The sequence below is a fragment of the Lampetra planeri genome, chromosome 5 (genome assembly GCF_965212315.1).
Source record: "Lampetra planeri chromosome 5, kcLamPlan1.2.h2, whole genome shotgun sequence".
Classification (NCBI taxonomy): domain Eukaryota; kingdom Metazoa; phylum Chordata; class Hyperoartia; order Petromyzontiformes; family Petromyzontidae; genus Lampetra; species Lampetra planeri.
In genome coordinates, this window is record NC_136111.1 from 17,765,186 (window position 1) to 17,780,214 (window position 15,029).

General features: G+C 55.7%; 1 protein-coding gene across 5 annotated transcripts in view; it reads left to right on the forward strand.

The window, feature by feature from the left end:
• The first annotated feature begins 212 nt into the window (after positions 1-212).
• LOC144719061 (BAR/IMD domain-containing adapter protein 2-like) overlaps positions 213-15,029 on the forward strand; it is a 33,357-nt gene continuing 18,540 nt past the window's right edge. Inside the window, exons 1-8 of one of the 5 annotated variants that reach the window (XM_078594825.1) lie at positions 213-742; positions 1,961-2,032; positions 2,790-2,927; positions 7,593-7,745; positions 8,388-8,648; positions 9,189-9,372; positions 10,662-10,887; positions 13,521-13,586. In XM_078594825.1, the coding sequence (XP_078450951.1) occupies positions 698-742; positions 1,961-2,032; positions 2,790-2,927; positions 7,593-7,745; positions 8,388-8,648; positions 9,189-9,372; positions 10,662-10,887; positions 13,521-13,586 (1,145 nt within the window). In that variant the 5' untranslated portion in view covers positions 213-697. The remainder of the gene's footprint in view (positions 743-1,960; positions 2,033-2,789; positions 2,928-7,592; positions 7,746-8,387; positions 8,649-9,188; positions 9,373-10,661; positions 10,888-13,520; positions 13,587-15,029) is intronic. The other 4 variants (XM_078594827.1, XM_078594824.1, XM_078594822.1 and 1 more) reach the window with 4 other exon arrangements.

Sequence of the window (15,029 nt, forward strand, 5' to 3'; positions counted from 1 at the left end):
TAAAGTCACGTAGAAGGGAAGTAATAAAATAATAAAAAAATAAAACATAATAAAATAATTCTCACGACGTTTCGGCCACAACGCAAGCAGCCGTCCTCAGGTGAATGAAACCTCAGACGCTGTCGCCTCGACAGTCGTGGTTTTCACCTGAGGACGGCTGCTTGCGTTGTAGCCGAAACGTCGTGAGAATTATTTTGTTGTGTTTTATTTTTTATTATTTTATTACTTCCCTTCTACGTGACTTTACCTAAAGAACCAAGAAGATGAATCCCTGCAGTCACGAAAGCTTTAAATCGAAAAATAAGCCATTTCATTGAGCTATCATTTGTCGCCAGGTTGCTTCTGAAAAAAAAAATATATACTTCAGTGGGCCTTAGTTAACTTCATTGTTTTCCTTTTGAAGGCTACAATATTGTTGACAAATGTGAGTTGTTATTTGGCTGCGAGTGACATTGGTGAGTTGTGAGTTGAGTGGTGGTGGTGTTTGCCAGTCGGTCAACGCAATAACACCTGGGTCTGTCCGTTGACCGCCTTCCAGCGAATCTTTGATGCCTCCACATGGCCTCGGAGTGCACCTAGCCTGGCACGAGAACCGTGGCGAGTGGAGCAACTGCAGCTGTAGCTGTGGGATGATTGTAACCCCCCCCCCCCCCCCCCGTGTTGCCATTTCTTCTTCGCAGGCGACACGATCACACAGATGGCATTGACTCACAAGCAGATCCTGCATTTGTTGGAGGAAACGGTGAGAAAGAGAGATCTGGGAAAATCCTGGGGAGATCTGGGAAAATCCTGGGGAAGATTCTGGGAAAATCCTGGGGAGATCTGGGAAAATCCTGGGGAAGATCCTGGGAAAATCCTGGGGAGATTTGGGAAAATCCTGGGGGAGATCTGGGAAAATCCTGGGGAAGATTCTGGGAAAATCCTGGGGGAGATCTGGGAAAATCCTAGGGAGATTTGTGAAAATCCTGGAGAGATCCTGGGGAGATCCTGGGAAAATCCTGGGGAGATCCTGGGAAAATCCTGGGGAGATCCTGGGAAAATCCTGGGGGAGATCTGGGAAAATCCTAGGGAGATTTGTGAAAATCCTGGGGAGATCCTGGGACAATCCTGGGGAGATCCTGGGGAGATCCTGGGAAAATCCTGGGGAGATCCTGGGAAAATCCTGGGGAGATCCTGGGAAAATCCTGGGGAGATTTGTGAAAATCCTGGGGAGATCCTGGGAAAATCCTGGGGAGATCCTGGGAAAATCCTGGGGAGATCCTGGAAAATCCTAGGGAGATTTGTGAAAATCCTGGGAAAATCCTGGGGAGATCCTGGGAAAATCCTGGGGAGATTTGTGAAAATCCTGGGGAGATCCTGGGAAAATCCTGGGGAGATCCTGGGGAGATCCTGGGCGAAAGGGGAAAAGGAAACGATCCGTTTGCTTCCTCCCGAGTGTATGACCCCAGTTGGGCTGTCTAGACGCCCCTTGTTATGGGACGTTGACAATGTGCTGAGTTTCGTGGACTTTCCCCTCGCCTCCGATTCGCACGACGGTTGGCTACGTACGGTGCGAAAGAAAGTTCAACTTATATACAGCAAGCAGCGTTAATGTCAATGATGACCGATTGTGACAGTGATCGAGATGATTATGTCAGTAGTTGATTTAAGATGATGGCAGTGATTACGATGATTAATACCGATAATGATGATGATGACAACGATTGTGAAGATGATCAGTCTCATGGCGATGATGGTGACAATGATAATATAGCTGATGACAACGGTGATCAATAATTGGGGTTGATCAACATCCCAGTTCACAAATAGTCTTAGGACTTGGTGAAGCTTACCTTGCTATAATAAAAACCATTGCTATCGGACGATGACCATGACAAGGCGATGACCATGATTATGGTGATGATGACATTGACAATGTTGACGATGGTGTTGGTGACGATGATCTGCTTGTTCTGTTCAGCTCAAGTCATTCCGGACAGACATTCTCTCCGACATGGAGCAGAAACTCGAGTCTGACGTCAAGTTTTTGCCGGTCAGTATGCCCTTACGACCTCCCGTTACCTCGTGACCCACCTGCTCGCATGTTCACCCATTCAGCCGTTCACTTGGCTTCCCAGCTCACCCTCACACCGTTTGCCCGCCCACCCACTCGCCCTCCTGATCGCCAACTTACCAACGTGCTCGCTCACCGACTCGCTCGCCCGCCCACCAGTTATTTCCTTCAGCCACTCGCTCGCACACCTAATCGAATGTTTCCCCAAACTGCTCGCCTGGTCACTCGCAATATTTCCGTTAGTCGTGCGCTCACGCATACATTCCCTTGCCCACCCACTCACTCGCCGAAAGACAAAGATCCCCGTTTCACCTTAACAGACTGTTGGGCCAAGTGCTTTTAGCGAGCACGACACGAGTCGGTGGGTGGCCAGCACCACGCTCGGCCACCTTTGTCTCCCCAGTGGCGATGTTTACATACCGCACCAGGTACTCATGTGAGGCTGAGTCGACCTCGGGGAGGCCCAGAACCGATTCGGATAATCGTCACTGGTGTTGGCCGTGAGCAGGAATCTAACTCACGTAGATGGGGTTGTAGTGCAGGGTTCCCCACCGCTCCACCTCCACTCACTCGCTCATCCACCTGGTTATCTCCCCGCTGTTGATCACTTAATTGCTCACCCAGCTTTTGATACGCTCGCGCACTCGCTCGCCCATTAGCCCATCCGTTCCAACGCTCGCCCACTCGTCGCTCTTCCACCCGGCGCGCCCCTCACCCGCTCCCTCTCGCCCTGCAGTCGGCCCTGCGCAAGTACCAGGGGGAGCACAAGGCCAAGTGTGACGTCCTCGACAGGAACACGACGGAGCTGAAGAAGCTGCGCAGGAAGAGCCAGGGCTCCAAGAACCCGAGCAAGTACAACGAGAAGGAGGCGCAGGTGAGCGGGGGCTGGAGGAGCCAGCGAGCAAACGACCCCCACCGCCTTCCTGACCCCTCACCCCAAATTTGATAAAACCTTCTTGCGAGTGGCCTGGCCATGGGAAGGAGGGGGAGCAGCGTCAAGGATGTTATGAATGGGAAACAGAGAAAGGAATGGGGAAGGGATGCCGGGTAAGGAGTCTCCTTTTTTTACCAACCAGGTAAGGTTCTAGATTTGAAGCTTTCGTGACTGCAAGGATTCATACTCTTAGTTTTTTCGGTAAAGTCACGTAGTTAAAAAATGAAATAAAATTTTATAAAAATAAAATAATAAAAATCTCGACGTTTCGGAGGCAACACAAGTCTCCACCTGATGATGGAGACTTGTGTTGCCTCCGAAACGTCGTGATTTTTATTATTTAATTTTTATAAATTTTTATTTCAATTTTTTACCTACGTGACTTTACCGAAAAAACTAAGAGTATGAACCAGGTAAGGCCTCGCTGAGCTGCGTGGCTCTTTTTCAGAAGCGACCCGGTCATCACAAATGATAGCTCAACGAAAGCGACTTATCGCGCGGCAATGCACAGCAGCCAAAAACCCTGAACGCGTGATGATTCTAAATGTGGATGGGAAGAATGGGAGGACCCGGAGAAAAATCCACTCTACCACGGAGAGAGACGCGCAAACTCCAAATTCATTGGTGGTGTCGGAGTCACGATCGAGCCCACGACCTCATCTATACCAGGCGAGGGAGTTAATATCTCGCCACCGTAGCGCCCAAGACTGATAAAGAGTGCGCGGCTCAAGACCAGCAGCAGGAAGAAGGAAGGAGTGCCGGGCAGGAAACGGGATGAAGAGGGGGAGAAGGAATGACTGGGCCGAGGTGTAGGGGATGATGGGGGGGGGTGATGACGAGAGGTAGAAGAGAGGAGGAAGGGAGAGCGAGTGGACGTGAACTTGCGCGGAGGAGAGGAGAGCGATTCCGAGTGGGCGTGATCACACACAAGTCACGTGGTTTACCGGAGGCTTGAGCTGATTTTTACATAGAGATGTATGACTGGACTGATTATCGCTGCGAATACCCAAATAATCGGATGACACGAGAAGAGTTGGGAGATTTGTATTTATTTGAAAACGTCTCTCCTCCTCCCACGTGTGCCGCTGGACGGGAGGTGACGGGCAGGGCTTTGCGACGTCATCTGGTGTAGTCGGCAACCTCGTGACTAGTAGCTGGGGGGGGGGAGGTTTGGAGGGGGGGTGGGGGGGGGTTTGGGGGGGGGGGGCTTTCCCGCCTTCGGGGCGTCAGGATGGGGAGGCGGCTGCCGTGTTTATAGGGGCCCAAGTAATCGACCGCGGAATAAAAATTTGTCTTTTTATTGATTTTGAGATTGTTAACGAACCTAGACGCGACTCGTGTCTCCTTACTTATTAGGACGACCACTGTTGATGTCCGACAAGGCGTGTTTCGTCTACCCCCGACTGAAAGGGGCTGGGTCGATGGGCAGTGTGGGAGGGACTGGTAGGGAGGGGTACGGGGCGGGTGTGTGGGGGGGGTGGGCAGTGTGTGGGGGAAGCGGGCGGGGGGGGGGGCAAGAAGGCTGGGGGCGAGTTCAGTTGAATTATTAATCGAGTGTCAGGCCCGAGCCTCCACAGCCCACGGCTTCACGCTGCTGCTGCTGCTGCTCGTGTGGGTTGTGAGCTGGCAGGGAGACGGACAGTAGCAGCAGCGGTAGCAGTAGTAGTCAAGATTCCACGGCTGGTTGAGGCCTTCATTCAGCAGTGGATAGATCACGGCGAAGATGATGATGATGATGATGCATGCATGTCATTGAAAGTCTTTCACGCCGTACGTAGCCAATCGCGCTGATCGGAGGTGCGGGGGAAGGACAACAAACTAAGCACAAAAACAGTTCTAAAGAAGTGAGTTTTCAATCTCGATGATTCCCATTATCGAAATGAAGGAGTGTTCCAGACGGCCGCAGAAGCACATCTGAGCGCGTGCGATGCGGTGACCGACTTTGTTTCGATGGCCAGCCAAAAGCCGCTGCGAGGATGGCCCGAGTCTGCGTGATGATTTAATGACGATGACGACGTTAAAGGTGTGTACCCGGAGTGGTTGAAGTGGCCACGCACGCGGTCCTGCGACATCGTCTCGTGCGCACAGGGTGGTGCGCCGCTAGCTGCGGATGTCCGAAGTAATTTTTTTCCCATTATGGGCGCTCGCTCCAGTGGGAGGGCCTTCTAGCAGCAGTGGCGAGAGCCAGGCAATTGCGGGGGCTGCGTCTTTACCACCAGCCCTTTTACCCACGGCAGTCGTTCTTCAGAGGGGGAGCACTTTCACCCGATGAGACATCATCGGTGTGCGAGGGCCGCCACACGTTTGAAACCGTTGTCATAATCGTCATCCGATAGCAATGGCTTTTATTATAGCCAGGTAAGCTTCACCAAGTCGGAAGACTCCTTGTGAACAGGGATGTTGATCAACCCCAATCATTGATCACCGTTGTCATCAGCTATATTATCATTGTCACCATCATCGCCATGAGACTGATCATCTTCATAATCGTTGTCATCATCATTTTCGGTATTAATCATCGTAATCACTGCCATCATTGACAGCACGACAATAGGGTTAGTATTGTTGTAGCCCCATGCGTGCAGGCTTTACAATGAAGGACACTGAACCTAATGGATTGATGCAAGTAGCAACGGTTGACATTGGCGAGAAGTGCAGAAACGAACGAGTCTTGTAATCCCCCCGTAGAAACCCAAAGTGAGTTGGGTAATCTGCTGCACCTTTGTCAGTTCAAAGGAGGGGGAGGGGGGAATGGAGGGTGAGGGACAGTGGAGGGGGAGGGCAAGGGCATGTGACCCGTGTTGGAGTTCCACCCTTTGCAAAGTGCCTATGCACGGGGGACCGTGCTTGAGACACCGTGGGTGTGTTTTTCTGAATGACGGTGGTGAAGTGTTGTTTGGCCGTACGGACAGACCCCCTGAAGTTTTATTGTCCGTGTGGAGGTGACGAATTCGCCCCCGTACGGGCTCACGGTGGTGGTGGTGACGATGACTCGGGGTTCGCTGTTTGACCCTAGCGATGATGTGGGCAGCGAGTGTTTGTCTCGCCGCGAAAAACAAACGTTCCTTCATGGGCAGGGAATCCGTGGGGTGGGGGAATCCGTGGGTGGAACCCTCCACTCTCGGCGCTAACGATAAAGGCGCAGCCCTGCAATACGCTTGCTCTCACCCCCCCCCCCCCCCCCCCCCACTATGAACAATTTTTTTTATTTTACCCAGGTAAGGCGCACTGAGCTACGTCGCTCTTTTTCAGAAGCGACCCGGCCACACAAGATAGCTCGACGAAATGGCTTCTCATCACGTGGAAATTCATAGCAGCCAAACAATTTAAACGCCGTGACGTTGATTCGAAATGTGGAGGGAAAAACTGGAGGACCTGGAGAAAAATCCGCGCGACCACGGGGAGAGAGAGAGAGAGACATCGCAAACTCCAAATATACAGCAGCAGGTGTCAGGGTTGGGATCGAACCCATGAGCACCTATATACCAAGCGAGGTAGCTAACGTCTTGCCACAGTGGCGGAAGGTGCCTCCCGGGTAGGCCGAAGCTTTAGCGAAGCTTCCTCCTCCCTAGAGGGAATTTTTGGCCTACTCTTCCATGCTGGCCTGACGTTTTGGAAGAGGCGGGGTGGGGGGGGTTGAGTAACCCATGCTTTACCGCACCGCACACGTGGCAACCTCCGTTCGACTTCACCACGGGGGGGAGGGGGCAGGTAGTTGGAGGGGGGGGGCGGTTTAAGAAACGTGCCCGCAGGCTGCCTGAACAGTCCGTGGCTGTGACTCCGGATATACATCTCTGTACGCGACAATGACGGGACTCTCCTTTTGAATTGTTTCTTTTAATCCGTTTATTTCTTACTCGTAATCCTCGATGCCGGCACGTAGCAAGCGTGTTTAATCTGGTATCGCTGGAGGAACTCCCCCCCCCCCCGCCCCGCTCCTGGCTGGGGCGTGCCAGTGGGGCGCGCTGTGTCGCCATTCTATTGTCTCGGCAATCGCCGATCGCTTTCCAGCGCTAAATGTTTCCCGGCGGTGCCGTCGCCGCCTCCTACTCGCCGGCAATGGGGGCGCGCTAATCCAGCCTTTGTGTGCCCGGGGCCGAGACGAGGAGGCACGTGGACGTGCGGGCACGCCTAAGCGTGCGTTCTCGTGCCAACGTGGCGCTGGCTAGAGAAGAGATGGGACTTGCCAATGACTGCTACCGGTGGTGTCAAGATTGGCCTCCTTGGAGGAGGCTCGTGAAGGATGCTACTGGGTGGTTCTATGTATGTTGAACTTCTCTCGCATCGTACGTAGCCAACCGTGCTAATCGGAGGTGCGGGGGGGGAGTGACAACAAACTAAAGACAAAAGGCAGTTATTAAGAAATTAGCTTTCAGCAAAGGCGGAGGGCGGAGGAGCGACGCTCGCAGCAACGAGCGAAGCGCTGGGCGGCTAAGACGCAGCGAGTTGGCACGGTGGGGAGCGGAGGTGGTGCATCCGCCAGCCATCTCAGTCGGTCAACCCCCATGGCACCTGGGTCTGTCCCGTTGACCTGCGGGGCAGCGAGCCTTCGCCACTTCGAGCGATGGCACCAAAGCGGGGGGCGACCTTTGCCTTTGCGCGCAGGTGGCGGACCTGGTGGCGGCAAAGCAGCAGGAGGTCAACAGCCTCGTGGCGGACGGCTACCGCTCCGTGCTGCTGGAGGAGCGGCGCCGCTACTGCTACTTCATCGAGCGCCAGTGCCTCATGGCACAAGCGCTCAGCACCTACCACAGCAAGGTGCCCGCTCGGTTCGTTCGGTCTTTCGTTCGTTCTCACGCTCGCTCGGTCTTTCGTTCGTTCTCACGCTCGCTCGCTCGCTCGCTCGCTCGTGTGTTGGCTTGCCCGCTCACTCACTTGTTTATTCACTCGGTCGCCTGTTTCACTCGGTCATTTGAGCATTCGGTCACTGCTGAATTCAATGATTTCCCCACATGCATTCAATGATTCACCTATTCGGTTATTTTCACACTCACCGACTTAACTCATTCGCACAGCCATCCACTTCCTTATCCATACGCAAAGACAAAGATCTCCCCCTTCTATAGCCTTAACAGACTATTGGGGCGAGTGCTGTTCGCGAGCACCTCACGAAGACCGGCACGGTACATGGTATCTACACTCCCTTGCAGTCACTGCTGTGCGTCTCCCCTTCACATCATGGTGTGCCTCTCCTCGCGATGACTCTCTCCATCTCACCAGAACTTTCTGCACAGGCACATCGTGACGGTGTGCCTGTGCTGATACCACCTCATCGTCCCCCCTTGCCTCTTAATCCCCTTGTGCCCACGTGTCTCCGTGCCAACGTGTCTCCGTGCCAACGTGTACCCCATGTCCCCGTCTCCCCCCCGCCCCCGTGCCTCCCGTCTCCCCGCGGCGCAGGCGTCCGATCTGATCTCGCAGAAGCTGCCGATGTGGCTCGAGGTTGGCAGCGACGTGATGCTGATCCCCGACGCGGCGCTGGCGCCGGTCTCCGCGCTGGACGCCAGCGCCCTGCGCGCCGGCGGCCTCGGCGGCGGCGGCGGCGGCGGCGGCGGCGGCGGCGGCAACGACTACATCTCCAACCCCGTGCCCACGCAGAACACCCTGCACATCCCCCCCGAGCTCGCGGCGCTCAAGGGCATCGGCCGATCGCAGCATGAGGTGGGGAGGCGCGTGCGTGGTGAGCGAGGGTGGTGTAAGAGGGTGGTGAGCGTGGTGTAAGAGGGTGGTGAGCGTGGTGTATGAGGGTGGTGAGCGTGCGTGGTGTAAGAGGGTGGTGAGCAAGCGTGGTGTACGAGGGTGGTGAGCGAGGTTGGTGAGCGAATGTGGTGTAAGAGGGTGGTGAGCGTGCGTGGTGTAAGAGGGTCGTGAGCGTGCGTGGTGAGAGAGGGTGGTGAGCGTGTGTGGTGGTGGGCGAGTGTGGTGTAAGAGGGTGGTGAGCGTGCGTGGTGAGCAAGGCATCCTGCCATCAGTGAGCCGTCGACACTTCACGTGACAGCCTAAAAGTTCACCTATCCTGGCACAAGCGCCGTGGAGTGCCGAACGGCGGCTGTTGTTGTTGTGTAGTGTGAGGTGAGTGTAGTCGAACGGAAGCGTCGTGGTTAGCGCGCTGCGCGACGAACCCGGCGACCCGAGTTCGATTCCCGCTCGTGACCACCACTCGCCCCGACAGTCATCGTCCTCCCGCCTGTGCCGCATCAGATGAAGCTGGAGCCGCTGAAACTGGACGGGCCAGGCGGTCCGGCGCCATTCGGCGGCGACGGTGGATTCTACGGCACGGAGCAAAAGCCCCGCTCGCCGCTCAGCAAACCGCCGCCCGACTTCTACGCCAACACTCTCCCGTCGCGCAAGAACATTACTGAGCGCCCCAGCGTGCTCACCACTGGTGAGGAGGGGTGGGGAGTGGGGAGGAGGGGGAGGAGAGGGGGTGGTTGAGCGAGCGAGCGAGCTCTGTGGGATTTGTGAAGCTTTGATTGACCTTGAGGCGGTTACTTCTGCTGAAGATGAAAGTTGTCTATAATTTTCGCTTTCAAGCTTTCGTGACTGCAGGGATTCATCTTCTTGGTTTTTTCGGTAAAGTCACGTAGAAGGAAAATAATAAAATAGACTCTGTCTACTTGACAGACCTGTTCTCCACCTGAAGACGGCTGCTTGCGTTGTGGCCGAAACGTCGTGAGAATTATTTTATTATGTTTTCTTATTTTATTATTTTCCTTCTACGTGACTTTACCGAAAGAACCAAGAAGATGAAAGTTGTCGTCTGTGCTGTGGTTGAGTGGTGAGTTTGGGTGAGTTTGGGTGAGTTTGTGAATGGGTGGGTTGGTGAGTGAGTGAATTCTTACTGGGGTGGTTGTATGAGCGAGTGAGTGAGTGGGTGCGTGGATTGTTTGGCGAGTGCTTTGGTTCCTGAATGAGTGAGTGGTTTCGTGACTGCATTTGTGAGTGGGTGAGTAAGTGCCGTGGGCAAGTGGTTGGGTGTGGGTGAGTGCTTGGGTTACTGAGTGAGTGAGCAGTTTGGTGGTTTACTAAGTGGTGAGTGAGGTGGGTTTGTGGGTTACTGAGTGGGTTGGTGGGTGAAGCGAGTGGTTGAGTGGGTTGGTGTGTCGGTGCGCTGTGTGTGTAAGTGGCTACATCTAATCGGCTTAAAAATACACACAAATAAAAATTAATAAGGAGAGCAGCTCTGAGCCCCTCCCTGCGGCCTGTGTCAATAACGCGTTTAATTATCAGCTCACAGTGGAGCCCTCGTAACTCAAGACTCATTAAAATATCTTCCCTCCCTCTGAATCCTTCCCTCCCTCCCTCTGAATCCTTCCCTTCCCCACTGACGCCCATCTCACTTGTTGCTTGCACCCCTCCCTCCTGTTAACTCCTTCCTCACTGCCTCCAATTCACTCGCCCCCTCTTTCTTTCGACTCGCTCCATTCTTTCATCTCCTCCTTGAATTCTCCTCCCCCTTCTTTTCTTCCATTCATTTCATTCATCCTCCATTCATTCATCACTCCTCTTTCTCCCCGCCCTCCTCACGTTCGTTCATTTATCCCTCCATTAATTAATTCCTGCATCTCCCTTCCATTGAGTCATTCATGCCCGCATTCAAACATCCCTCTTCCAACCACGTATCCATTCCTGCCCACTTCTACCCCCCCTTCCCTGCTGCCCCCCCCTCTCCAGCAGACCCGTCGTCGGGTCCGTTCCCGCGCACCACGTCGATGTCGACGGGACTGAACCGCGTGACGGCGGCGGCGCCGGGGCAGCGCCCGCGCGTGGTGGCGGCCTTCGCCCACGACTCCCGGGGCGACGCGTCGCTGCTCTCGTTCCAAGCGGGCGACGGCATCGCGCTGCTGGTGCCCGCGGCGCGCGACGGCTGGCACTACGGCGTCAACGAGCGCACGGCGCAGTGAGAGACGCACGCGTGCACACAAACGCAAAGCTCCCCCGTGTAGCCTTGACAGGCCGTCGGGGCAAGTGCTGTCGGCGAGTAGCACCTATGAAGGCCGCCACGACACACGAAGGGGGTGGGTGGCCGACGTGACGCCCGGCCGCCTTTGTCTCCCCCAGTGGCGATGCTTACTATACTCCGCTCCAGGTCCCCATTTTGAGGCTGAGTCGACCTCGTGGAGGCCGGGATCGCAGCGCAACGCACACACGTACACACACATGCACATACACGCACGTACACATACACGCACACATACACGCACGTACACATACACGCACACATACACGCACACATACACGCACACATACACGCACACATACACGCACACATACACGCACGTACACGCACGTACACATACACGCACACGCACGTACACATACACGCACACATACACGCACGTACACGCACGTACACATACACGCACACATACACGCACACATACACGCACACATACACGCACACGTACACGCACACGTACACGCACGTACACGCACGTACACATACACGCACACATACACGCACACATACACGCACGTACACGCACGTACACATACACGCACACATACACGCACACATACACGCACGTACACGCACGTACACGCACGTACACGCACGCACACATACACGCACACATACACGCACACATACACGCACACATACACGCACACATACACGCACACATACACGCACGTACACGCACGTACACGCACACGCACGTACACATACACGCACGTACACGCACGTACACATACACGCACACATACACGCACGTACACGCACGTACACATACACGCACACATACACGCACATACACACAAAGTGGCCGCTCTACCTAATTTATCTGCCCTAGTGGAATAACTATTATGATGATGATGATAATGGGCCGAGCCGAACCCTGACCCGGACTTGAAACTCGCACATTCTAAGTCAAGCGGCCGGCCTAATGACAGCGTCGCCGGGCCTGACGGCCTCTTAATCACCAAATGAATGAACGAACGCTAACTGAACGCTGGCGTTGCAACTGAAGTATGTGCCCAAAAACCATCAGTGCCAGGCCGTAATGAGCGTCGTGTCTGTGATTGGACCCGTAATCTGCGTCAAATTGTTGTGCCAGGGTTGGCTGTGGCTTTGCAATCAGTTTTTTGTGGCTCCACCGTGGTTTATTGCTTGGCAATGAGATTATTGTTTAGGGGGGGTGGGGGGCAATGTGTGTTGGGGGCTCTTCAAAGTTTGGAGATAGATTAGGACAAAAATCCCCCGTGTATCCTCATCAAGGCAGTCCGTGGCAAGTGCTGTTTGTGAGCAGCACCAATTAATGACCGCGCCCAACCACTTTTGTGCCTCTAGTGGAGATGTTTATGCTCGTTACTAGGTACTCATTTGAGGCCGAGTCGACCTAGCGGAGGCCCGGTACCGGTGCAGGTATTTGTCGTTGACGTTGGCCGCGAGTGGGAATCGAACTCTGGCCGCTCACAGGCACAGTGGCTGCACCACTGCTCCCCGCTCACAGGCACAAACGCACGCACACACAAACGTTCACATACTTGTACCCGGACACAAAGATAAAGATCCCCCGTATAGCCTTAACAGACTGTAGGGGCAAGTGCTGTTAGCGAGCACCTATGAAGGCCGGAACGGTACACGAGGGGGTGGGTGGCCAGCACCACGCCCGACCGCCTTTGTCTCCCCAGTGGCGATGTTTACACACCGCACCAGGTACTCATTTAAGGCTGAGTCGACCTAGGGGAGGTCCAGGACCGGTTCAGATAATCGTCACTGGTGTTAGCCGTGAGCGGGAATCGAACCCGGGTCGCCAGGTTCATAGCGCAGCGCGCTAACCGCTACACTACACACACACAGACACACACACACAGACACACACACACACACACAGACACACACAGACACAGACACACACACACACAGACACACACACACAGACAGACACACACACAGACAGACACACACACAGACAGACACACACACACAGACACACACACACACAGACACACACACACACAGGCGCCACACCTTGCGCTGGAGGCTGTGCGAGTGGCGCGGTGGTTGTGGGTTTATCTCAGGGTCGCCCTCTCCCTAGTAACGTTCACAAACAGCACCACACGCACACACACACACATGCGCGTCACAGGCTCGTGTGCAAAAGACAAAGTTAACCCATATAGCCTCTGCAGACTGCTGGGGCAAGTGCCGTGAGCGAGCGCGCACCGATGAAAGCCAGCAGCATTGTGGCCTGGCCGCCGTTGTTCTCCCCAGTGTTGGTGTGCCACGCACCGCACGAGTTGCTCGTTTAAGGCCGAGTCGACCTCGGGGGAGGCCCAGTAGACAGGGGAGATCTGGGTGAGTGGCTTGGGATGGGCTGGTGAGTCATGACGGTGACAGATGCAGCGTGGGGCAGCGTCTCCTGGTGTGTTGTTGGCCAGCACCGCTAACGTGCGTCTCCCCGTGTTTCTGTTCTCTGCGTCTCCCCGTGTCCCCGTCCACTCGTGTCTCTCTGTTTCCCTGTGTCTCTGTTTCTCCCCGTGTGTGTGTCCCCCCCCATCTCTGTGTCCCCTCCCCCCGTGACTCTGCAGGAAGGGCTGGTTCCCCTACTCGTACACTCGCGCCATGGAGAGCTCCACGGACGACGACAAGCAGAGGTGAGGGGGGGGGCGGCTTGGATCCTGCGGCGCGATATCCGGACGCGGCGCCGCGTGGGTCTCTGCACGACGGCCGATAGATGACGGCCGGGCGACCGTTGGACTGTTGTCAGAATCGGCCGCCAGCTCGGAACGTCCGGATCCGAATCCGGTGACCGATTCCGCTGGGATTTCGGTGACGAATGGGGGGGGGCCATTGGCGCGCGCACACACAGACACGTGCGTGCGAGGGCGTACAAACATCACCGTGTGCTTGCGACGACGCGCCCTCGTTTCTCAGTGAAACGTGGCACAGGCGCAGCCCCGCAACCGCTTGCTTGCTCGCTTGCTCGCTCGCTGGCACCATTGCTGGAGGGAGGTCACGAAGGGGGGATTTGGTCCCGTCAGACATTTTCATTTCTGCCTGTGGCTTGACCGGTTTTTACCGGTTTCTTTTTTCATCGGGTTTAGCGGTAACCGATTTGAACGAGCGTAAATTTACACGTCCGAATTCAACCGCATCTCAAGATGGCCGCGGCTGCCCTAGGGGGGAGCGAGACACAGGCAGGCGTTTGTAGATCTCCATGCTCGTCTGTGGGTCTTCATGCGAGTGTGGGGAAGAGACGCAGACAGTCGTAGGTATCTGGTCGAGACCATGGGTCTCTGGTCGAGTATATGAGAGAGGGGGCAGTCAGGTCACAAGCAGAATAGAGGAGGTGGCTCCTGAGCCTGGATTTGAACGGTGGCAGGAAGTCGACAGCACGGATGGCTGGGGTGGTCGAGGGGGGGGGGGGGAAGCCGAGGAGAAGGAAGTTGAGCGCGGCCTCCGTCGGGCTTCCACGAGCCGGTCTCCGTTCGGAACCGTCGCAGCTAAGCGGGACACACCGCCTCGTGCGATGAGGACACGCGGCGGTGCAAGGTGTGACTCACCGGGTGACCGCACTGCGGCGAGACCGGTCGGTCCGCCCCGAGTCGTGGACGGCGCCGCCTGTGCCGCTCTGCGCTGAGCGTGTTCGCGGCGCGCCCGTCAAGCCGATTGTGTAGATTCTCGGAGAGCTGGAATTTCGCCAAACTCGGCCCAAAAGTTGGCGCGAGCCTCTCCTCGAGCGAGCCACCGGCTCTCGTGCTGCTGCTGCTGTTGCTGCTCATCGCCATCACGAGCAGTGGAGACTCACGGGTCCCAGCAGTGCCCGGCCGGCTCTGCGTGTGTCCGACACGGCCGTTGTGAACATTATGAATCGGCCACCTGAGCGAGATCCCCTTGGGCTTAGGGGAAGCGGGGGGGTGGATCCTGGGTGAAGGAGGGGGGAGGGGGTCGTCTTGCTCTCCCACCCCCTGCTGACATCGCTCCCTTGCGCCCCCCCCCTGCACCTGCATGCTGGCCGTGCCCTCCCCTCCCCCCCCACAATAACCTCCTCGTGACCCCCCCCCCCCGTATCCCCCGCATGCCTCCTGTGCCCCCCC